Raw genomic sequence first — 25,660 nt, 5'->3', positions numbered from 1 at the left:
CTTTTTAGGGCAAAGCATATCTTTAGAAAATCGTAGGAAAAATTTAATTTTTGGGTCACCGATGACCCAACCGTCCTTAAAGGGTTAAAGGGTTCAAACTAAATTTAAAAAAAGTATTTTTCGTTGCCACATTTTTTTTTAAATTTAGCTTACAATTTTTTTTCGATTTTTAGTATGTCAGAGACAAATAAGATGATTTTTGATCACTTTTAGTTTAAAAAAAAACATTTAGGGTAAGTGTGTTAAATTTCGGCATAGTTGCATGCAAGCGCCAAAGTCTCAAGTTTTAAATGCAATATTATTAATACAAATTGAATATTTTTATTACTTTTTCTTAAGGAGTGTTGCTTGGAACCTTGTAGACAATTTATAGTCTTTATTTTAAAATAAATAAAAATGTTGACATAGCTTTGGTGCCTTATTTTGGCCACCTTCATTCTCATAGTTCTTTGCCCATTGGGAATTCTTCAGATGACTTTTTCACATCATCTTGTTTGGCGAAGCTATATTTTTTGTTATTCTTTTGCATTGTATAATCTCTAGACTATGTAAAAACCAAGAATTCATGAAAATTCGAGGAACAAAAAAATGTGGCCGGAATTGCAAGCTGGCCGAAATTTGGCACACTTACCCTAATTTCTAATTTTTTTATTATGAACTAGAGGTGTATTATTTCATTTTTACTTAAACTTAATAAATTTTAGCAATAGCGAGAACAATTGTAAAAAAAAGAATTCGTTCATGTTTTTGAGTACTTATGGCCAAGAAATTAAGTAAATTTTCAAGGTTAAACTGACCTAACCTCACATTTCAATATAACTTCTTTTCTTAAATAAAATAAAAAGCATTACTTGTTATTATAGTAAACTATATTTAAAGTAAATATGAAAATGATTATTAGGTTGTCACTTTCATACACAGTATATTTTCTACCAACAAGTTGTATACTAATTAAATAAGTATATATACATACAATGCAAATGCATTTTGTTTCAACAGATTGCAAGAAGTCTAGAGGTATTTAATCGTAATGTTGAAATTCTCAACGTGCGGTTGTTCAAATTGGCTCAAAAGGTAATCTCAAAATAAAGACGACAATCAATTACTTTGAAAGAGCTCGCATATAGTTTCATCTCAAAAATTGTTACTAAATCATTTGGTAATTTGGCGTGAAGTAATGCATGATCTATAAAGTGTTTTGCAATTGAACAACTCACGAGGAATAGCGCTTCGGCAGACAGCTTAATTTGAAAATTCTCGTTTGATCAACTTCATTCGCACAAGCGTGTCAAACTCTTGACAACTCTCATTTGATTTTTTTCACTTTTTTGGCTGTTTTCGTGCTAAAAGAGATTTTTTCGTCACTTTATACTCATACATTTTTTATCACACGTTGGTTACTTCAGCAGCTGATAAGGTAGTTACGTAATGTACGCAGGCATTTCAGAAGAAATGTAGCATGAAATGAAGATTTAATTGAATAAGCTTTAAGCTTCGAATTAAAGGTATCAATAGCATTCTAAAAGGCTTCAATGAATTAAGATTTTTAATGCATAGAGAGAGATAGTGATATCATGTTTCTGATTAACATTTAACTCGCTTTTTCAGTGACAAATTATAAATTAATGCTCAATATATTCATATTTTATGTATATTGTGTGAGACCAACAAAACATGTTATAAAACAAACTGAAAGAGATATTCTATCTATCTAATATTATGTTCCATAATGAGTTTTTTTCTTCACGAGTTTTGAGCATAAATTTGTTTGAAATGAATCAATTAGATTCAAATAAACCGGTATTGATGGTTGCCTCTTGTTTTGATAATTCAATATTTCAAGAACGTTCCTTAGTAGTAGAAATCGTTTTGTACAAAAGAATATTACCTTGATTTATTTAAAAGATTCAAACTTCTTGGAGACACGTGGCTATACTTCAAGTTTCTGCAATTGACTGTCCGTCCGTTTGATCTTGCAAAATCAAACATAATTATAATTAATAATGTAGATATAGACAATGCTCGTATGTAATTGAATTACAGTTCCGTGTTTTCAGTATTTACGCACTTCACGCTCTTTAAATATTTATTATCAAGTGGAATCAGCAATTGTGACTTGCATCGGTGAAAATTGCACAATTGAGATATTATGCTGTTCGTCATAACCGATTATAAAATTGACTATCTTCATGTCATCAATTGTGATTTTAATTATTGAAAGTACATAATTTCCTTAAAAAAAAAAGGAAATTACAAAATAAAGTGTAACTTGTAAGCAGAGTGGCTCGAGTTCCCGGTTTCCCGAAAAACATATGCGTTCATCATGATTTCCCTAAATAAATGTATGGATCTCCCGGGTTAACTGTCCAGTCCAGATTGATTTTAGTTCTCCAACATGAATTATCCTTTGTTACAAAATCAAGGATAAGCAAATGGTGAACTTGTAGTACCTGGAAATTTTATAACAAGAAATTCTAAGAAGCTGAAACTTGACATGAGATCAAAGTTTATGATAGGCTTTTTAACTATGTATGTAGGCTCCTCCCCTCCACTCCTTCTTGTAGCCACCAAACAAAATAAGGACTTTTTCCACTATAACTCCTCTGTGAAAAGAAGTGGAAAGTGGAATTTTCGTATAGGATCGAGGGTAATTGAAGGCTCTTGAACCATGTATATATACATACCCCACGCCACTCCTTCCAGCAGTCCCCATACAAAATGAGGACTTTTTCCACTATAACTCCTTTCTGAGAAAAAGTAGAAAGCTGAAACTCGGTATGGGAACAAGGTTTATGGAAGGCTTTTCAGTCTTATAAAATCTGATTACGATTTCAAAAGAAAATAAATAAATAAATCTCAGTTACAAAAATAAGTTAAAATATAGGGGGAAGTGGGGCACCTTTGAAAGTGGGGCACTTTTGAAATTAGAATTTTTCTCCTATTTTTAAATTGAAATGAGCTATATCATAACGTTATTTAACTTCTCAATCTGTTTGTGCAGCTAAATTATAAAACAATAAGGCTCAATTTTTTTTTTAAATAAGGTGAGAAATTCCAATTTCACAGTTACCCCACTTCCCCCTATAATGATTCTACTGAAATCGATGAATACAATGAGGCCATATCTCTCTCCAAACCACATTAAATGTATCAGGCATGCATATTACAAGATCATTAAAATCGGTTGAGAATAGTTGCGAAATTATTTAGTAGTTTCTTATATTTGAAAATTTTGATAACCTTGAGCGCCCCTCGCGGTCGATTTATGGACTTATTTATACAGCCACTTTGTAGGATTTTTCAAAACCTTTCGATTTAGTATTTATTAATTAAATTCGTTTGATAAATTTCTGAGATATGAGGTTTCAAATTTTAACTTTGAGCTTTTATGTTTCAATGTCCACCTACGCATGTTATGCATTGTAAAGACATAAGCTGTTATGTCCATTTAGAGAATATGCAGTCACTTAATGCATTTTATTTTGAAATTTACGTATTAATTTAATAATTTACGTATTAATTTACGTATAATCTCTTTCTTCTACGAAAATAGTTTTTATGCACAAGAACTTTTCCTCCACGGTTTAGAACTTCGGAACTTGGGAACAAAAGTTGTTACCTTTACAAATGCCTATCCAATGATACAGGTGTTATTGATGGACGCACCATAGACCGCTTTTGCCCATTGTCCTTTCTATGATAAGAACAGAGAAAGTGTCTCTGGTAAAGCAGAAATGGTGTGTTGTACGAGATAGTTGTTATTTTACATTGTCAAATTAGAAATAATAATCAGACAGTTCAGACAGTGATCGAACTTACTGTACATTAGTCGTCAGTTCAATCCGTTTAATCCAAACCAGACAAAATTTTGGGTGTTACTGATTTTATGAAGTCATTTTACCCACTTTGAAAATAAGGGGAAAAGTGTCTCGAATAAAGGAGAAATGATGTGATTTACAAGACAATTGATATTTACCATGGTTATAAACCAAACAGTATCCATAGCGGTTTGACATCTATGCGCTCTTTTTCAGCCACCTTGTATTATTTTTTTTGGTTATTCAGAGTTTAAATTAATGATCTCAATGAGAACTAAAAATCGTTATGGTTAACAAGAAGCAAGAACATGAATTTTCTTGTTATTTGTATGGAGGTCTCATCGCCTGACGAAAGCTCTGTCTTCTTTCTGATGGTTTCAATAATGGAACGTGCAATAATTTTAAACCTATGGGGGTTTCAAAATTTTCAACTTTCAACCCCTGAATCTTGGCAATTGCTTGGACTAGATCGGATTATGTATTTGTTCTGAAAAGGTATTAAAATTTGCTACAACATACTAAAATTGCAGAAAAATCAGATGAGTTTTGAATTTAGACAGTTATTCAAAACTTCATATCAAGTTTTATGCCGAAAATAGACACAGGCTAATTCTCGAGAATACTCAGCTCGAAAAATTTGGCGGTAAAAGATCAGCCCAAACTATCATACACTGAGGGTTTAGGATCAAGGATTAGCCTTCTTAGGATTCTATTTAATGTGTCCACTTTGATTGCTGATATACTTCTTAAATCAATGTATTTGTCATACAGGCAGGAGTACTCTGACTCTGACCTTCCCATTATTCCTATCTTAATGAATTTTGAGATTTTGCGACATTGCGTACAGTGCTGTCTCGCTATATGCACAGTTTGGGTACTTTTTTTGACAGTTCTCTCTCTGAATATGCACAACTTTTTTGAAATTCCCAACGGTTTTTTTTCTTTCTTTCAATAAATTATCATTTTTTTTTGTTCTAGAATTTCCCGTGTTATTTTAAATATAATATGAGACAGAAAAATTAAAATTAAGAAAATTAAAAACAAGAAAAATTTGTTACCAAGAAAATAATTTTCTTTATTACTTTATCAAAATGTAAACAAATTGATTTTGAATGCAACCGACACAAAAGCTGTGCATATAGAGAGACAGTACTGTACCATCGAAAAGTACCCAAAAACACCCAAAGTGAGGCTTTTTATTTTCAGCACTGACGCTGATGTCGCCTAATCCCCGTAATTTCACTGGACCTCGTAAATTTAGAAGATCAGCCTAATCCTCCAAATTATGGGCTGATCCGTGAGTATATTGACACCAATCCTTATTTTTCGAGCCCTGTTTCTATTTTGGGCTTTACGTAGCGGAGTAATTTAATAGTTGACGGCACTTTGAACGATACCGCCTGTATTGTAACAGGGTGTCTAAAGAGCACGCCAGTGGGCAAACTCTGTCCCTTAGCAGGAATTGCTCCACCACGAGCGAGGAGACAAATCATCTCCAGTAGAGAGATGTCCAAGGTTCTTTCTGAGCCGAAGCATCTTCTCCACGGTCACGAAAAACCAAGAGCAAGGCTGAAGTCTCGCAAGAGCTTTTGTCACTGTCAAAACACTTGACCAATCTCCGGAGGAGGCTAGACTCAATCTGTGGAAGGAAATCTTTCCATCAGATTTTGTTTAGTTAAGGGAAGGCCTTCCTCCTGGTAGTGACCAAGACTCGAGAGACAATAGACGACAATGAGGGTTCTCCGAATGTGACGTCCTATGTGACTGAGGGGTAACCTAAACCACCACCGACTTGTGCGTTTGTCCGTTTTCCCCTGCCTCATGCAGAGCAGGGAATTTGATGTCGGCAGGGGCCCATCAAGCCTAACAAAAAGTGAAGATATTTTTCACTTTTCCTTGTAAAAATTTTGCAGATATTGTACCGCGACTTTAACAAATTTCTTCGTAGGGTGAAAGGAACGTCTATTGACACTTTAAGAACTCGTGTCAGCACCTACTGACACCCTACTTTGTACCATTTGGGATACGAAATTTGAACATCTCTGTTTATAGTAAAAGGTATATTACAGAAAAACGTTATATTACTTATATTCTACTAGATACATTAAATAATTTTCAACATTTTGACAAAAGTGTCAATAGGGGTTCCCTGTCGAACAGACGTTCCTCCGACCCTAGTTCTTGTATTATTTCGGCGAGCATTATGAAATATGTATTTTTAGATAGCTTTTAATGTACAATTTCGAAATATATCAGACTGATAAGTCAATTCTCTTTAGTAAAAAACTTGCCAATAGTCTTCAGTGCCTCTATGCAAAAACGTATGGAAAAATGAAATGTCAAGAGGCCCCTGATGTCGGCAAGTCCGCTTGCCATTGCCGTAGCCCGATTGTCTGTATTTATTAGTAACTAAAGTTGCAATTACTGTTTTTCTTTCCAAAAAAAAAAAAAAAAACAGAGCGACTGGTGGAGAATTGCAGGCAATTCTGGACAATGTGGGTGAACTGACAGAATCCCAAGCGAGAACGTGTATGAGGCAAATTCTCCGAGCACTGCAGTATCTGCACAAAAAGTGCATTGCCCATTTAGACTTGAAACCACAGAATATTTTGCTGTGTGGTGATAATGTCGAAGGTAAGAACTCTTACATTTTTTTGTTGTTGCAGGAAAGAGAATTTATTCTTTTTCCTTGGTTTTTTTATTTTCGAAATAGATGGTCTGAAGTTGTGTGACTTTGGGATATCGAGAGTAGTGGAGGAGGGTGGAAAGATTCGTGAGATTCTAGGAACACCTGATTATGTGGCACCAGAGGTGCTTCAATATGAACCACTGTGCCTGGAAACGGATATCTGGTCAGTGGGTGTTTTGGCCTATGTTCTCCTCACGGGTTGTTCACCATTTGGTGGTGATACGAAACAGGAGACATTTTTAAACATATCACAGTGTTCCCTGACCTTTCCTGATGAGCTATTTGAGGGTGTTTCGGAGGAAGCTATTGACTTCATAAGGAGTGCTCTGAGGGTTAAACCGTGCGATAGGATGAGTGCAGCTGAATGTTTGGAGCACAAATGGTTGAAGGAGGATAGTCCAAGTAGGTATCTCAGTGAATCGGTTACGGAGAATGCTGGAGTCCTGGACAGAGATGGGGAAGAGGAGGAGGATGAAGAAGAAGAAGTGGAGTCAGATACCAGTGAGAATAAGGAGAATGTTGCTTGTGCCACAAATAAAAGCTCTGACCATGAGAGTGTTTCCACCTGTGAGAAAATCCTAATACTCAGTCACCATCAGCAAGCAACGCTGTTTCCGGATGCACCAACAACACCCAAAGTCAGCCGAAAAGCCCCTCCGGACTCACCGCCGAGTGTCAAGGCACTCGTTAAGAAGTTCCAGCTGGACAATCAGGAGGTGATTGATGTGTCACCAAAGAGAGAATTGGATTTGTCCACTGGTGGTCCTGGGAATCCGGGTAATCCTACTACGGCTGATGAGTGCTCAGCTAGATGTTCTGTCATCACATGCCTAGCCTGTGCTGGACTATCAGTGTCAGCTTGTCGCCATCACAGTAGTCCAACGGCTCGCAAGACTCTGAGTCTGGATCAGCGAATAACGTGCTAGCCACAGAAAAAAACAAAAACACAAAGCAAAATCCGGAAATCCTCAATGTGAACGAAGAAAAAATTCATGTGTCGTAGAGCAAATTCAATCAGTGCCTCAGGGATGGTGGTTTTTCTTTTTTTTACTTTGATTTTTCATGCAGGTAAGAGAGGAAATAAATGTCAATATATTCATTGACCTCCTTGGTGATAAATTTTCCCAAAAAACACAAACAAAAGTCACCCCAAAATGAAGAAAAAGAAAACAACAAACACAAATCGCGTCCAATTGAGAACAAGAGAATAAAACCGAGTACTTAACGCCCATCGCAATCTCAGTCAAAATGCACAAAAATCACCATTTTGAGGTTAGGTTTTTGTGTCAAAGAAGGAGCACAAGATGAATTTTGACAGGCATACAATTGACAGCCTAAACGTAAAAGAGAAGAAGAAGAAGAATAAGCACAACAGGTAGACAATTTTGTAGATTATATTCAATTTTTTTGCACCCATCGCAATTTTTCTTCTTTTGGTGGTGAAAGTCACAAGGGATATTTTGTCAGTTGAGGGGTTTCTCCAATGAAGCAATACTGCTTGACATTAAAAAAAAACTCTTTCCTGTCATGACCACTAGCGACACTGTGAGACCAAAAAGTGCACTTTTCGAAAAAGAAAACAACGAAATTTTCGTGATTTTTTTCCTTATTTCTTTTTTGAAAAAAATAAAAAAAAATCAAAAATTTGCTCACATGAATAACTGTGGTATTTTTTACCACAAAATATCGTAAAAAGAATATTAATAATATATCAATAATTACCCCAGTAAAACAAAAGAAAAAACAGGAAAGAATGGCAAAAAATCAAAGAGTTTGGTGTATGAGAATGTATGATTTTTTTTTTAAAAAACGAAACATTTTTAAAAAGTTGAAGAAAAAGATTGGTTTAATTTAATAAATTAAGTGAGTAAATAAAAATCAGAAGTTGAAAAGGGTAAGAAAAAATATAAGAGAAAAAAAAACAATTAAAAAAAAGTTCTTTCAATTTTGGAAGAAATTTGATGTGAATGCATGCGTGGAATAATTGAGATTTCTTAATGAATAAAGATGAATAAAGAAGTAAATAAAAAAAACAAGATTTTTTTGTGTGTATAAGACAATCTTTAGCTTTGAACCGTAGTAATTATCATGAAAAGAAAAATTGTATTATTAAATTATATACGGATTTTTTGCCTCCTTTTCTATCGTCATAAGCCAATTTATTCGTTAGAATTTATTTATATTTAAAGAAGAAAACAGAGAAAGAAATGAAGAAGACATTTTCTCAACAAAGAATTTATGGAATGTGTAAAAAATGAGAACTTTGGTGCCTTTTTTTTCATCCTCAATATTTACTATTTATCAGTCTTATTGAAGATTTGGAGTTTTAATTAATTAAATAAAGAAGATAGTGAAAAAAATACAACGCCAAAAAAATGTTACTATATCAAACAATTTAGAAAAAAAATAATAAAGGCGCTAATATCCGTAAATTGAGAACTTTTGCAGTGAACTGCAGTGAAAATGTGTCTTTTGCCCATATGAATTTTTCTTTTCTAATTTAATAAAACAAAACAAGCGAAGAACTATTATAGAGGAATTTTTAAAAGAAGAAATAAAGTTTGTGATAAGAAAGCGAAATTGATGTTTTTGTTTTGAAGTCGTTGCATACAATTAGTTGCGCGAGATTTTAAAGGAGTTGCATGTTGTATGGTGTTATGTCCAGCTGGGTTGGAACTGTCCACTCCACGTGGTTCACTGAATTGAAGCCAGAGATCATCAAAACAGAAAGAGATGAGATTAAACAGGTAGGAAAGTCAATTGAGACAATTGCACAAGTTTCCAGTCTGTTTTTTAAACCAGTGATAAGCCCAGATCAGTTTATTGTAGGTGAGATTCTTAACGTGAGCAAACTCGGATTGCATGCAAATTCGATTTGGAACTAAAGATGAGTGATATAGGGGAGTCCGGGGTAGAATAAGCCACGCATAGTATAAGACAGTGGGATGTTATAGCTTATCTTAGAAGGAATATTAAGATAAAAAGAAAGAAAGAAAATTACACTTCCCTTCTATTGAAGTATTTGTTAGTACGATGCAAACATTTTAATAAAAATTATACGCAATGAAAAATTTCATTTACTGCCTAATTCTGCCCCAGTGTCCCCTACAGCGATTTAGAATTAAATTTCTGAAAAATTGCAAACTTTAAATCAAAATATCTAGAATGTAAGTGAACTGACAGAAAGATGATAGTGCCCTATAAAAAAAATCTGCGCCATTCCATAGGAAAGTTCCCAAGAAGTGTCATCATTTCCTCACCAAAAATTCTCCAACGGGTAGGGTGGAGTAAGTATTTTTGGCCACTTTAAGGTTTCATGTACTTGTAATTTTTATAATCTTTATTTAAATAAAATGAAATTTTGTACGAAGATACCTTAAAGCCGTTTCTTCCTAATAATCCAAGAGAATTCCCAAAATTTTTTGGATATTTTAGTGAAAAATGCATTTTATGCAACTATGCAAGTTTCAGCACTTTTGGCCACTTTGTAAGCAGTTTTGGCCATTGTGTGTAAGCACTTTTGGCCACTTGTTTCCAATAGAATTTTAATAAAATAACAGAAGAAATAGCTTTCGAAAACTTTCACAAATACACAGCACAAGCCCTAGGGGAAATGCTTCTAATTTTGTCCAGTTTCTTATTTTGGACACTTTGAGGATAACATTGGACACTAAAAATAAATTGATTAAAATGATGGATTTTTATTCCAATATTTGATGAAAAATGAATTCTATCTAAATATTTGTTCTTTTTGGAAGATTTTAACACTAAATACGTTAAATTTTGAATATGATTTGAGTTGAAATTGCTTTGTTGAAAATTCAGTGTGAGCAATTGCTTACGAGAAATATGACAGAACTTCGTGGCTTACTTCAGTCTTATTTAGTTTTGGTGAAGTACTAACAAAGTTTGTTCGCTGTTTTTGAGTGATATTATTGAATATTCATTGAATATTGTGTTGATTCACGTTACTGATGATTTGTACATTTGACCTGAAGTGAGATTTGCCTTGTGAATTATATTTTTCGTGTGAAAAATGGGAAATTTTTTAAGACATTCACCAGTGAGGTGATGATTCTTATTTTGGACAGGTGTTTTTCTCACGAAATTTCGTGAAGTTTTAGCTTTTGTGATGACTAGGTTGGACAAATGCCTGGAGAAACAAAGGAGCATCATCTCTACGAAAGAGATGTAGCGAGAAATGCCTTGAAAGGCTCCCGGAAAGGTCAGGGAATGAGCGAATCTGCACGTACTTGAAGTATCGAAGTCAACTCACTTTAATGAATGATATGGAAAGTTTCCGGGCTTCTGTGACATTCTACGTTTCCCTTACATGACCAGGAAGAGGACTTGGTAAGATTGGTTCATAAAATGAAGAACAATGGGCATACTATTGAGGCGGATTATCTGTCCAAATTTACAGCCAAGTTGTAAAAATTAATAACCAAGTTGTCCAAAATAAGAGTCAAATTCACCTCTACATATCAATTCATTTTTAAACGTATTAAAACTAATTTTAGTAAAAATGAGATGATAAATAGCTTGCCAAGTTTCTAAACAATCCTTCTGAAAAGAGAGTAACAAGAAAAGTCAATTAGTATTGAAAATATGGCACTTCAAACTTAGGATATCGATGCTTATATGCAGACTGTCCAAAATTATAAGCACTTCCCCTATTCTTATTTAACATCAATTTTATGTAATTATTAGAGTATTTTAAACGACTTTTTGAACATTTTCTATTTGATGTAAAAATCAGTCAAACGTCACGATTGTTTTTACTAAAATCCGCGAGGTGCGGCACGTGTAAAATGTATGGCAAAATGAATGGCCAAAAGTACTTACACAGCCGAAAAAAGTAAGCTCTTTTGGCCACATCCGATTTTCATTCAATTTGTTAGAAAATCTTATTAAGGATGATATCACAATAAAATTTAGTTAATTAAGAAATGGACTTTCATTAGATAGCATCAAATATTTTCGTCAAAAATATGAAATAATGTAAAACAATTTCTCTTAACATTAACAAGTTTCTTAAGAATCCCATGTTTTTTTTTAGTGATTGTTTACCTTGTCGAGAATTTCTTAAAATAACTTAGAATTAATCAAGTCGATACAAAATCAAATATGGTTTTCTGATTCGTTAGATTAGAGGTCACGAAATAAGACCCATTTTCATGTTCAAAATAAACTCATAATTGCCTTACAATGTGATTTTACTTTAGGTGGCCAAAAGTGCTTACATGGCCAAAAGGGCTGACTCTACCCTACTTAGGGAAAAGTAGGGGGCGGCCAAATAACAAAGCTGGATTGACATGTAACGCAAATTCCTAGGGAATCTTTCCCACCTCGGGGGAGAAAATTCCCCAGGTTCACTTTGAGAAATCCCCGGTAATATGGCACAGGAAAATGGGGATTTTTCTTAAGGAAATTCCGGGGAATTTTCCGAGTATGATGAGGAAAACTGAGAGATTTTACCCAGGGATATACGGGATATACCCGTGAACTCCCCTGAAAAGTCAGGGGTTGAAAAACTAGGGAAAATTTCTCAAAGAAATCCCTGGGAACTCTTCGGGAAAGATCGGAAAAACTTGAGGATAATTCTAAGGAAAATCTTTGGGAAAATCATAAAAACTCCACATTTTTTCTTTCCTGTTTGTTTTTTTATTTTATTTTTTCTTATCTTTGTATTTCTTTTTTTTTAAGTCTCTTTAATTTTTTCCCCTTTTTTTACCTTATCATTTTTGTTATTCAGTTGATGACTCACACGGCTGCTTGAATTCCCCTATTCATTTATAAAATATTTGATGTTATTTATGAACTTTGCAACCAGAAAACCATCCAGCCCGAAGTATAAGCTTAACTTTTACATAATTTTTCCCTGGATTTCCCCTGAACTCGCCACGGAAGTTTCATCTCCGGAAGGAATTTTCCCCTTCCGGGGAGAATTTTCCTCTCAATTTCTGTGGGAAATCTTTGAGAATGATCTGAAAAATTCGGAGACTTCCTCGGAAAATTTGAAGGAATCCTTTAGGAATGGCCATGGAATTTTCCCAATCACTATGAGGAAATTTTCCCTTTAAATCCACAAGAATGCCTGTAGAAACTTCCCCATAAAACTTTCCCTAGAATCCATGGGGAATTCACTGGGACCCAGCCAAATTTTCCGAGGGAATTTTTAAGGAAAATTTTCCAAGGGAATTTAAAGGGATCTCTTTGGAAAATATCGACACTTCAGCGGGGTAATTTTTCCAGTGCCACCTTAATTTCTCGTTGTTGAAATCTTCGAAAATTTTAGGGAGAAAAACCCTGAAGTAAATATCGAAATTTCGGTGGGAAATCCTGGAGAACGATAATGGAAATTACACATAGAATTTTCTCTAGGAATTCTATTGAAATTACCTACAAAGTTACCATGTTTCCCGCTCTAAAGGAAGAATTAATTTTTTGACACTAAAACTAAAACGACAAAATCGGGCACATGACATAAACTCAGTTAAAAAAATCATGTATAATTTATTTTTGAATATTTTATCAATTTATTGAAGAACTTGATTCCTTATTCTTAATGGTAGAAATAAATCTTTTAGCCATATTTAAGACCGATTCATGAAGAATTTTCAACTTAATACGCTCCATGCACAACTGATAGAATCCCTGAACTCCTCCACAGTCCTAATGATACTGCTTAACTACTGCGTTAATTTCTCTTGCAATAGCGCCTCGCAGATTTTCATTTACATTTAGGTCAAGAGAAATTGCTGGACAATCCAAAATTTGTAGTTTTTTCTCTTTGAATCACTCCTTTACAAACCTTACTTTTGTGAATTGGCGCATTATCCTGCTGGAAGATACAGTAGAGTCTCGCTATAGTCCATATTTGGTTTCAAATTTGACACTTGGGTCGCACTATAGTCCATGTCATTTTTTAAAATTTTCAACGACTTTTAGTATTGAAATTGCTCGACGGCTTCCACTTTCTTTGCGATTGTGGTACTTGTCTTTGCTCTCTTCATTGTGGATCACAATTATCACAACTACTTAATAAAGTTTGCCAAAAATATTAAAATAATTATGAATTTCGCATACTAAAAAACATAACCTAACTTAAAATCAGTGTTTTGAAATCAACGGTCGATAAATTGTGGACTATAGAGCGATGGCTTATAGCGAGACTCTACTGTAACATTATGACTACTTTCGAAAAAGGTAAGCAGTGCATCTTCAAGTTCCAAGTAAGTATACAACACTTTTCAGAGGTCATTTTTGTATATATAATTCTTTATTAGCGTCCATTTTGGACCTTGTAACATACATTGTTTAACCTAACTTACTTTAACATTAATACATATTTTTTGCAGCTTCCAATCTTCTCAAATAATCTGCCCCTCTTCCATCTTCGTTCAGAATTTCTCCTCTATCTTCCCTCCCTTTTACATCCCTGCAGCACCCTACTAATACATGTCTTAAATCGTCTAACCCTGTATTACAAAAAGTACATTTTTCGTCTCCCTCCTTCCTCCATCTCTCTAATGCCTTTTCCCCGTTTTCACATCTATATTTTGCAAGTACTTTTACAGCAATCCCTTTTCAGAAGAATTTCGGTTCGACAGAATGTAGCAGGACATAGACGGAGACACTGAACCTTTCTTGATTTTCACAATTTTATTCTCTACGACGTTTCGAGGATGGATGTCCTCTTCATCAGGTCTACAATTCAATTGAACAATTTTTAGAAAATCACTTCTATCAAAAATATTATGAATTTTCTTTTTCTTTTCCTTACATCGAATATGGCAGGGAAAATCACGTACAGGTGGGAGTTGTTACACTGCACTTGAACTTTGATCACAAATTGATCCGTGATGTTCACCATTCGACTGACCGACACAGAATGAGCTCTCCTTTGGGATCAATTGGGATCAGTTTGGGAAACGTCGTAGAGAATAAAATTGTGAAAATCAAGAAAGGTTCAGTGTCTCCGTCTATTTCCTGCTGCAATCCCTTTTTTCAAGTACTTCGGTATCCAAGGGGTCCATAAGAGCTTGTATTCTTCTGTCAGTGCGTTATATCTTTCCTGATCTACCCATTCGCGATCTCTTTTTTGTAACTCGCACCAGATGGACATTCCCTCGTTTAATCTTGTATTGACTATCGTTTCAGAGTAACCAACTCTTTCTAGGAACTTCCTTCTACTTTTCTTCCATGTTGATTCCGGTTGATCATTTCTCCTCATCTCTTTTACACACTCTTTCAACACCTTGTTCGGACTTATTTTAATATTTTCCTCGAACTTGATTGCTCTGCTAGCTGCTACCGTTGCTATCCTTTCCATTTTAGTTTCCGATTCTAAAATTGCACTTTTTGTACTCTGTTTAAGTCCTAGTACCCATTTAAAATATTTCCTCTGGATCACTTCTAGCTCCCCGCAACTTTCATATCCCCAAATTTCATATCCGTAGAGCATTCCACTTCTTATCAAACAGAGGTCATTTTTGTACAGAGAAAAAAATATTTTGTAAAATTTGTTCGTAAATGTTTGTGAAATCCTACGGCAGACTTACGAAATGCTCGTGAATCGTATAACCCACAGACAAATTCGTAAAATTTTGTACTTTTTTCACAAACATTATTCGTAAAATGATCATTTGACGAACATTTTTTGTACTTTTACAAACATTTGTTCATAAGTGTTCGTAAAATTTTATCATTCTTTGTGGCTTATACGATTCACGAGCATTTCGTAAGTCCTCCATAGCATTTCACAAACATTTATGAACAATTTTACGAAATATTTTTTTTTCTGTGTATACTTATCCGGTTTAGAGGTTTTTTGTAGGGGGAAGTGGGGCTACTTTGAGCTGTGGGGTTACATTGTTTATACGATTTTTTCGCATATTTCTAAACGAAACTGGGTTTTAACATGATAACTATAATTTGAATAGGCAAAATAATTGTGTATCTGAATAAAATAATTGTAAGAACTAGCTTCATTTAGAAATAAGCGAAAAATTCGTATAACAATCTAGCCCCACAGCTCAAAGTAGCCCCACCTCCCCCTATTTATTGTACTTTTTAGTGGCGAAATGTTCTTTGTTAAAAAACAATTAGAAATATGAAAAAAATAATAAAATTTACTTATCAATTCGATAATTTTAAAATTCTTCACTTTTGAGCTTAAATATTTATTATATATAGCAAGGAAACTTTAGAATAACGTAATTGTAGATATTCAGAAAGAATAATTTTCATTATGGAACACCGATGTTTCAATCGTCCTTCAAAAAGTTTTAATTCATTTTTTTTTGTTTTAAAAATATAAATAAAGGAAATAGGCCTATTTTTAATCTTCGAAATCTACGTATAGCAGCTCCTTATTACGTTTAATTTCATGGAATTACCTGACATTCCTCACAATTTCGATACTCTTCTAAGAATTTTTTGATGACTTTCTTGATCATTGCTGAAAAGGCTCATCGTTGTCTCAAACAAAAATTGAAACTCCTCTTTTTTAGAATCCAAATATCTTTTTTTTTATTTATTATTCTTATTTTTTGTAATCTTTACCAAACTCCTTACATAATTCACTACATTTTGGTTTAAATTGCAAGTTTGCAAAATTAGCGAATCTTTTTTTTTGTCCATTGAATGGGAGAATCATATCGAAAATCAAATTTCACGATTATTGTTTTATTCTCTCTTTTTTTTTCTTAAACTTTTGCCTATGTTCATTTATTTTATTTTCTCTTCAATAAATAATCCCAAATTGTGTGTTGTGTAGTTTTTCACGTGGACCCCATTAAATAGTTTCAATAAAATGTCTCACAAATAGTCTAATGCAAAGTACTTGACGAGATAGGAGTAAAAAGGGATGGTTCTGGGGGAGGGAGGGGTAGGAATGGGGAGCCAAAATGAGGTTGTGATGCTTGCGAGAGAGTCAACCAGTGCGGCGACGTGTCCCCGACTTTATGCAGCCTTCAGACTGAAGATTTATGCCTTGCATAAGGGTAAGGGTTGTTTTGCTTATTCTTTAATCAGTTTTTACAAAATTAAATTGTTCACTGAAATATTTTGCACAAAAATTTCTAATGCTCAGTGGGAAAAAATATTGATATTTATTTATTTTTTTATTCGTAAGGTATGATTCAACAAAGAACGAAAAGAACTTCTAATGACATCTTGTATCATCGAAACCGAATAAACGTCAAAATATGTTTGTTCATGTAACGTTTTGACCATTGATGTTCAATTTCTATTTGACGTTCATTCGATTTCAAACGGTTCTTGCTCACCTCTGGATTAAATATTTAATTTAATTGACTTTTACACAGTCAATCATGATAGAGGAAATGTTAATAATTTACGCAACTGCTGCTACATCTTTTGTTTCAATTTAAATTCGAATTCAATTCAAATTAAATTTAGATATGAATAGAATCAGAAACAAATATGTAATAAATTTTAAGAAAGAAAAGGAAGGAAAATAGTATTTTATAGAATTTACTGATATAAGAGGTATAACAGACTTATTGCTCACACACTTTTCAAATCTAGAATATTCTAATGTTTTCGCCACAGCTTTTAGCTCGGTATAATTGAATGAAATCAAAATTCGCATCCCTTTCTTTCTCAAAAGATTTGCATAAGTCTATCCTAGTCATTCTACTCCAAATTGGACTGAACTAAATTTAATTTGGTTAAAAAAAAATGATTTCTGACTGAATTTATTTTTTTTTTATGGTTCCGGCACACCTTTTAGATCAGGAAATATTCATGAAATCGAAATTTACAACCTTTTCCTTCTCAAAGATTTTGCATACGTTTGTCTTCTTTTTTCGTACTCAAAATTCGATTGAATTGAATTTAATTTGGCGTGATTTTTAAAAGAAGAAGAGTCCGAAAGAGTGGGATAGATATATGCAAAATGCTTGAGAAAGAAAGAAATGTGAACTTTGAAACTTAAATCCTTTTCTTTCTTAAACGTTTCGTATATGAGCTCTTTCGCACTCTTCGTCTTCTTTTGAACGTCACACCAAATTGAATTTAGTTCATTCCAATTTTGAGTCAGAATCCGAAGGAGTGTGATAGACCAAGGCGAACCTTTTGACAAAGTCAGGGACACGAACTTTGTTTTCATAAAATATTACCGATCTAAAAAGTGTGCATGTAATGGTTAGTAATTTTGGCCATGCGATGCTTACTTCGCGTTAGGGCCTAAATAGAATCAGGCTGATCCTCAAGAATTTTTACCCTGTATAATTTAGCAGTAAAGGATCAGGTAGAGGAAATGTATGCAAAGGACATCTAATCAATGATTGTAAGCCCTTAGCGTATGAAAATTTGGAATAAATCCTTACTGCCAAATTTTGTAGGCTAAATATTCTCGAGGATCAACCTGAATCTATTTAGGCCCTTAGTGTTAGGGCCTCGATAGACCTGAGTATTAGCCGAGAGACGGCTTAGCGCAATTATATTCGCAATAATGGTTAAACTACTTTTCCATCATTTGCAGGAGGGGAATTCTGTAACGTTCTGGCAATGCCATAATGACAAATTGGGTTTGAATTTTAGGAGAGTTTTTTCGAAAATGCGAAAATTCGATTGAGATTTTTGGCAATTCAAATGACAATGAATTTTGTTAAAGAAATCAACCAAGACGTACTGTATTTTAATAAATTCACCAAGTAAAGAAATTCGATTAAAACTTCAATGAATTGCATTTTCGAACTCATATGATATGACAAAAAAAGCTCGAATGCCATTGTCAGGTTTCGAACTCACGCTTGACAATGCCACGAAAATTACAGAATTCCCCTACAGGGAATTATTCTGCGCCCGATACTACGAAAATTTGTCGTATGACATTGTCATACTGTTATAGAATTCCCCTACAGGACTTTTTAAATGTGTAACAAGTCAATAGATTTTCTAATTCCCCAAATAGACTCTCAGACTGATCTTTGAGAATATTCAGCCCGTAAAATTTTGGCAATGAAAGAAATTTATAAAAAGGACCTCCAATCCTTGATCTTAAGTTCTCAGTGTATGACAGTTGTAGGATAAATCTTTGCTGTCAAATTTTACAAGCTAAATATTACCGAGGATCAACCTGAGTCTATGTGGGGCTTATCGCTGCAGGTGTTCAATCTGCATCCAGAATTTTGTTACTAAGAAAAATAAGTGATACAGTGGACTCCCTTTCAATCGGGCATATGGGGCAAAATATTTCATCCAAATTATCGAGATATTTGGGCATCAAAATCGTTGTAAATACCACAAAAAGTGCTCAAATATAAAGAATCACGATGAACCAAGAGGAACTACAGCGAATTTGAACAAATTTACTTTAAAATCAAACGTGAAAATTGTCAACAAAATTTTGCGCCCGATTGAAAAAGAGCCGATTGAGCGAGAGTCTACTGCAGGAAATTCAATTCAATTCAGTCTACTTCAGGAAAGAAGTACACTCTGTCCCGGGATTATGCACACTTTCGGACCGAAAAAACGCACGAAATGACCTTGTGCATAGATAAAATTTGCATATCCGCAGGCGATTTCTTTTGAATGAATCGTCCGCAAAACGAATTTCGCGCGGAGTAAAAGTAGTCAAAACAAAAAGATTCAACTGTTTAAAAGAAATTCATCAACAAACAGTACCCTTTGGCTAGAGTTCTTCAATAAATGGGTAGATTATTTAAAATTGTTACCTTAATAAAAGAAATTAAAGTTTTATTCTTAAAAAGTAGCAAAATGTGTTTAAATTTCGCGCGTCACAAATAGTATACATTCAGGTGTATTTCAAAAATGATGTCATAAATTGACGCCCAAAAGTAGGCAAACTTGCATAATTGTATGTGCATAGTCAAGTGCATTCGCACGTTTTTTATTACAGTGGCGTATGTCGGATTTCAGCATTTTTCAGGAGACGGCTTCAAAAACTAAATTTCATTATATTTTGAATATTTTCTTCAAATAAACTTTCAAAATTGCTAGTATGTGATTCCACTGAACTGTCCATGTAGAAGTCGAAATGTCCGACTTTTATTGATCAAAAATATTATTATTAAAAAAAAATTAAAAATGGACCGTCACTTTTACACTAAATGTGACAAAATTTCCGAAAAATCCGCCACTGTAATACAAAAATTCAGACAGGAATTCTAACATACGTCTCTTGTTTAGCCTTTTTAACAGAATTATTTTTCTTGCACTTAAGCAGTATCTCTTTGGTGCTTGACTACGAGGTATGTTAAATTTTAAAAATTATAGAGTCGGAGGAACGTCTGTTCGACAGGGAACCCCTATTGACACTTTTGTCAAAATGTTGAAAATTTATTTAATGTATCTAGTAAAATATAAGTGATATAACGTTTTTTTCTGTAATATACCTTTTACTATAAACAGAGACGTTAAAATTTCGTATTCCAAATGGTACAGAGTAGGGTGTCAATAGGTGCTGACACGAGTTCTTAAAGTGTCAATAGACGTTCCTTTTAGATCCTTAAAAGTCAAATACAAAAAGTTGTATAATTTTTTAAACTTAATTTAATTTTTGATGAATTCATTTCATTTTTTCAGATCTCGTTGTAGCTTTGCTAAACAAAGTTTTTTTTTTTTAATTAAGATTTTGATAAAATGTGTGATACTTTGGAATGAGATTTCCTTGACACAAAGAAATAAGATCACGTTTCATTCATTTTTATTTAGTAATCCCACTTTTTTTTTATGATTAAGCACAATAAATCATAATATTATTCACAAAATCTTACGACTTTTCTCTGTAAACCAAATAACTACACGCACGAATGAGGTTATGTTGTCACTGTTTATATGATTTTTCTCTAAATGTCAAAAAAAAAAAAGAAAATGAACGCCGTTTAGTGATACAGTGGCGTAGGATTCATCATCAGTGGAATAGTGGCGTATAATTCCACGAAAAACGCCATTGTAACACTAAAGGCCTCCAGCTAAATAATCATACGCCGTACGCTACTTTTATTTTGCAGGCTTGACAAATACTTGAAATTATTAAAAATATTTCTAACAAAGTTCTTGAGATTATTACATATAATGAATATTTAATAAATTTCCTATTAGAAAACAATAACTAAAAATCGACAAAAACCGAGATGCGCCGTTGTAATAATAAACGTGCGATATGTAATCCCGAAGTAATCCCAAGTCCCTTTTTAAATATTTCCCAACTGATTAATAGTACATTTTGGTCAGAGTTTCAATAAATTGTTAGAATATTTAAAATTTTTACTTTAATAAAAGAAATTAAAGTTTTATACTGAAACAGAAGCACAATGACTTCAAAATTCCCGCGTTCCAAATAGTATACATTCAGGCGTATTTCAAAAATGATTTCATAAATTGACGCCCAAAAGTAGGCAAACTTGCTTAATTGTATGCGCATAGTTTTGTCAAGTGCATAATCCCGGGGCTGAGCGTAGGCCAAGTCCCTTTTTAAATATTTCCCAATTGATTAAAGAATTCGCAACAAATCAAGTCACCCTTTTTTATTTTGTCGTGAAACAGTGATGTTTTTTTTTTACAGTCGAGGAATAGAGTAAATAAATCTAAGGAAAAGCCAATGTGGATTGGCTTCTTGGGGCATGGAGTGCCTTAGTCTGAAGCCTGCATAAGGAGAATTAAATTATGGGGAATCCAGGGATATGTACAAAGGAGGTTGCTTCGCGAACTGCGAGATCGCCCTGTCTTGATGCTCACGCGGACTCCTACAGGTACTTCCGATAGCTTCTGAGTTCGCTGTTGGGGCTGCTGGTGTCGCGCGGCGTCGTGGCCACGGCGGCCGCCGCCGACTCGAACGACGGCGGTTCGATGGTGGGTGGACTAGGGACCTCCACCAATCGCCCACCACTCGTGGCCCCACCCCCTTGACCCATCGTGGCGGCCGGCACGAGGTTCTTACGCCGACCGCGGCCCCTGGCGCCACCCGCCACACCCCCACCCGGCGGTCGACCCTTTCGCGGCGCATCCGGATGCAGAGTGGTCATGGGCTTCCTTCCCGGCTTGGCGCGCTTTTTCCTCTTCTTATTCCCATAGCGCGGATCATAGTCGTATTCATCGTCTGGTGACTTGGGCTCATCCAACTGGTCCAGGTCATTCATATCCATGTCATCGTAGAACCAATCCTTGGGCAGTTCTTCCTTGAGGTTCTGGCTGTCTTTGCTGTCGCTGGTATCGGCACCGCCAAGTGACGAGCTCTCCTCCAGCAGTGTCCCATTGAAGTCACTATCTGCATCTGGTGGTGGTGCCGGAGCACAATCCATACGTCTCAGGCCACTGAATGGCCTGAACATCTTACTCAAGTACTGCCGGCGACTCTTGCGCCACCTGGCTGCTGGGTAGGTGTAAATTTGACCCTCCCGGAAGCCCGGCATCCGCTGGCGGCGACTCATGAACAGCGAACAGTGATTCTGTGCTACGCCCGTCTGTGGATCCAGAAAAGGCAGCCGGAGGCGTCTCTCCAGGCACAGGCGCGTATTGAAGCTGGCACTGTACTCAATGGTTTCCCGGTATGTGGAGTCATTGAGGAAATTCTCAATTTTCTCCAGATTCGCCCCACTCACAATCTGTATGTCCACTGAGGACATTTTGGCGAGAAGTGGAGTGTGAAAAATTTTTATCAATGCTACGGGGTTGCACTTTCAATGGCAGATGGCGATGATGGTGGCAATTTTCACTGTCATTTTTCCCACTTATCCACGCACTTTCCACCACATTGGACACCACGGATGCCTACACTGGCACCATCAGCATCACCCCACGCACCAACTTTGCGGGGATTTGCCGGAAATATCGCGATAAATGCTCTTTTTTGCCTTTTATTCACTGACAGATGACAACTGTTTCACCACCACGAAAATTTATGTGCGCCAGAGCGAGATGGAATGATACCCCTCTTCAAAGGAGAGATAGCAAATTTGCCACTAGAGGGCAAGGCTGTTGAGAAAAAAGACCGGCTCTGTTGACAGGTTTCCCTGCGAGCGGGGTTTTTGCAAAGAATTTTTGCAAACTGCATTTGTTTCTTTCATTTTCTCTTTTTTTTTTGACAATTTACGAGTTTTGAGCATTTCGCAAGACTTTTTTCACTTTCCAAAGTGATTTAGAAAAAAGACACACTTTATTCAAGGTATTTAATGAAGAGCCGGCAACTTAAATCCTTCTCAATTCTCAATGGTTACCAAGTCACGAGCTGTATGAAAGATGGAGACCAGGGAAGAAAGTTGAGGATTTTCATTGCATCCGGCAGCCAATCTCTCTTCAATTTCCGCCAATCTGATGAGAATCATACAAAGAACCCTCGGAGGCAGCTCCATTCGATGAACAAAGCCATGAACCTCAGTAATGATGTCCTGAAGAGCCAGTCCCTTTACCGTCTTGAGATTCTTAATTTCTGGAAATATTCCCAAAATTGCCATTTCAAGAAAGAACCATCCATTTGAAAGTATTATCCTCACCTCTTACAGTTTCCTCGAAAGATTCAACATTTAACAGCCAATTCATAATGTTCTTGATATCTTCCTTCTGAGGATGCCCGACGCAAGTGTACACATTAACTTCAGTAACATCCTTGAAGGCCATCCAGGTGCTTTGGAGAACATTCAGAACCTTCCTCATATCTCCTCCGGACAGGGTAATTAGTGCCTGTTTCCCATCTTCCGTTGCCAAAACTCTGGAAGAATCAGAAAAATTGCAAAATGTCCTGAAAGAAATTCCTCAAAAAATCTACTTTTCTTCCTGGATGACATGCTCAAGCCGCGGAAGGATCTGCAAGGGCTGCAAAGGGGCAAAGCGGAATCTTGTGCATCTGGACTGAAGAGCAGGAATGATCTTGCTCAAATAGTTACAAATTATGCAGAATCTCACGTTATCTGTGTACTTCTCAATAACTAAAAACAACAAGAAAAAAATCAAACATTTTCCTTTCTGGAAACCTTTCACACTCACTTCTCCGGAGGGCATTTTGAGCGTCATTTGTCATTGCATCTGCCTCATCGAGGATGATCAACTTAACACCACCACCACTAAATATTGTCCTGTTGGAGGCAAAGGTGAGAATCTGCCCTCGAACGATGTTTATGCCACGATCATCTGATGCATTGAGCTGCAGCACCATGGAATTGAACTCTCCCGGATTGTACAGTTTCCGGATGCAAGCCAAAATTGTCGTGGTTTTCCCAGTTCCAGGGGGTCCGTAGAACAGCAAATGAGGCAACTGACCCTCATCGATGAACTTGCTAACTGAAGAAAATGCAGAGGAAATTGAGGAAAATCTTTGGGAAATTCATAAAAACTGACTCACTTGTTGAAATAATTTCTTCATGGGATATCAACTCATTCAGCGTGGATGGACGATATTTTTCCACCCTGAAAAAACGCAAGACAATCAGTTCAATTATTTTAATAGAGATTTACAGGAATTATAAATCATTTACCATGGTAAATTCTTCGATTTCTTATCTTCAATCATTTTCACTGGGAAACCAAAACACGCAACACTCAGTTTTTTTTTTAAGGTTATGCCGCCTAATTTCCCGCTAACTGATGGGAGCGCTTCGTGTGGCTGATATCTAAACTATTACATTTCAATTCAAATTTCAAGTCAACGATTCTAAAGCAACCTTCAGATTAGAGGTTTAGGTTTAGGGTTTAGCTTAAATTCTTGAATGTTTCAAAACCCTAAATAGAAATCAATTTAATTGGTTTTTCATAATCTAATAGTTCATTTGCACAATATTTCAATCCCAAGACAACAATTTGCCAAAAATCTTGATTAATAATAAATTAAAAAATTTAAGTCAGGTGGCTAACTAAAGCCCAAAATAGACACAGGCATCGGTTTAGGGATCAGCCCAAAAAATGAGGATCGATGTCGATACACCTCAGGGACTCAGCTCGAACTTTGGAAGATCAGGCTGATCTTTTAAACTCATGAGGTCTAGTGCAAGGGGGAGATATTAGGGTGAAAATGTGTACACCACTTTTAGGCACTTCCACGATTTGTATGGAAGAGGCCTTCGCACTTCCGAAACTTCGCAACACTCTCGAAAATGTGGCAATACTTCCAGCACTTCATGCACTTCTTATACTTATAAATAAATAATTTATTTAATATGATGAAAAATCTAATAATAAAAATTCATAAAAAAATCTCAAGAAATTTATTTTTACACATATTTTTTTTTTTAAATTTTCGTTATAATTTGAAATTTCTAGTGCCAGATATTCTTGCATACTTTCAATAGTTTAATATTATCTGCGTTTTACGAATAAGGGTTATCAACATTTTTTAAATTTTCCTAAGAGACCCAGTGAAGATACTTTTGGAAAAATACATATTGTCGTTTGTAATTATTGAACCTGTGCTGGAAAGTCTGTAAGAGTTCAAAAGTACGAGTGCAAAAAATAATTCAGCACATCAGACGTATTTTCACCTTTTATTGAGCTTGATTCTCTCTCTGGTTTCAAAATCCTTTAACATTAAAACACTTTGTATTCTTGGGAAAAGTTTTAGATGATTGCTAATCAACTTTTGCAACAAGCTTGGCTATTTTTTCCAGGATCTTTTTCACTATTGCTGTATTAGATCAATTCCTCATCACCTGTCACTTATCGATCCGCAGAAAAGATTTTTTTTATCGCAACATATCAGAAGAAAATTAGCCACAATCATAAAGTTACCCTATTAGGTGAGATTCTTAACAATCTCACCTACTATAATCCTAACAAAATTTCATGTCCTCCGATCGCGCTCAAACTTGGCCAAAATGTGTTTCGCCACTTCCTGATCACGAATATATGGGGGGCTAAGTTACGTTCCCGGCCGGCCGGCCGTCCGGCCGCTCTTTGGAGCTTAATAGCTCCTAAACTAAAAAAGATATCGACTTGCGGTTTCCGGCAAAGGTTAAATATCGTATGAAAATTGCAACTTGGTGCATTGACCCCCCACCCCCCACCCCTCCTTCCGCCATTTTGAAGACCCCCCTTTTTTTGTTTTCTCAATAGCTCCGCCCTTATGGCATCGAGCGGTCTCAAATTTTAGTATGTTATAGCTGGGCCTTAGAGCTTTCCATCAATACCAAACTTAAGGTCCCCCGACCCCCCTGACCCGAGCTATAAGGGT

General features: G+C 35.4%; 3 protein-coding genes across 3 annotated transcripts in view; 1 reads left to right on the top strand and 2 right to left on the bottom strand.

The window, feature by feature from the left end:
* LOC129808073 (death-associated protein kinase related) overlaps positions 1-9,087 on the top strand; it is a 177,221-nt gene extending 168,134 nt beyond the window's left edge. Inside the window, exons 3-4 of the mRNA XM_055857755.1 lie at positions 6,277-6,452; positions 6,532-9,087. Of these exons, the coding sequence (XP_055713730.1) occupies positions 6,277-6,452; positions 6,532-7,433 (1,078 nt within the window). The 3' untranslated portion in view covers positions 7,434-9,087. The remainder of the gene's footprint in view (positions 1-6,276; positions 6,453-6,531) is intronic.
* An 11,927-nt stretch (positions 9,088-21,014) lies between these two features.
* LOC129808072 (zinc finger protein ubi-d4) lies at positions 21,015-22,426 on the bottom strand. The gene has a single exon (XM_055857753.1). It carries the CDS (start codon positions 22,125-22,127, stop codon positions 21,249-21,251), a length of 879 nt encoding a protein of 292 aa, XP_055713728.1. The 5' UTR covers positions 22,128-22,426; the 3' UTR covers positions 21,015-21,248.
* Positions 22,427-22,656: 230 nt separating this feature from the next.
* Positions 22,657-24,067, bottom strand: LOC129808071 (replication factor C subunit 5). The gene is made up of 6 exons (XM_055857752.1): positions 23,973-24,067; positions 23,840-23,904; positions 23,485-23,778; positions 23,267-23,426; positions 22,995-23,209; positions 22,657-22,930 (listed from the first exon to the last, which is right to left on the bottom strand). Exons 1-6 carry the CDS (start codon positions 24,005-24,007, stop codon positions 22,701-22,703), a joined length of 999 nt encoding a protein of 332 aa, XP_055713727.1. The 5' UTR covers positions 24,008-24,067; the 3' UTR covers positions 22,657-22,700.
* Between the last annotated feature and the right edge of the window lie 1,593 nt (positions 24,068-25,660).

Source organism: Phlebotomus papatasi, chromosome 3 (assembly GCF_024763615.1).
Source record: "Phlebotomus papatasi isolate M1 chromosome 3, Ppap_2.1, whole genome shotgun sequence".
In the NCBI taxonomy this organism is placed as follows: domain Eukaryota; kingdom Metazoa; phylum Arthropoda; class Insecta; order Diptera; family Psychodidae; genus Phlebotomus; species Phlebotomus papatasi.
Note: the sequence above shows the minus strand (reverse complement) of the source record. Positions and strands in the feature narration are given on the sequence as shown.

What these genes read in the sequence shown, in the direction of transcription:
- LOC129808071 (XM_055857752.1), bottom strand. Translation starts at nt 24,007, where the DNA reads ATGATTGAAGATAAGAAATCGAAGAATTTACCATG. An exon ending in TGAAGAAATTATTTCAACAA is followed by an intron (nt 23,779 to 23,839) that starts GTGAGTCAGTTT and finishes CATTTTCTTCAG; the next exon opens with TTAGCAAGTTCATCGATGAG. An exon ending in CATGTCATCCAGGAAGAAAA is followed by an intron (nt 23,210 to 23,266) that starts GTAGATTTTTTG and finishes TGATTCTTCCAG; the next exon opens with AGTTTTGGCAACGGAAGATG.
- LOC129808072 (XM_055857753.1), bottom strand. Translation starts at nt 22,127, where the DNA reads ATGTCCTCAGTGGACATACAGATTGTGAGTGGGGCGAATCTGGAGAAA.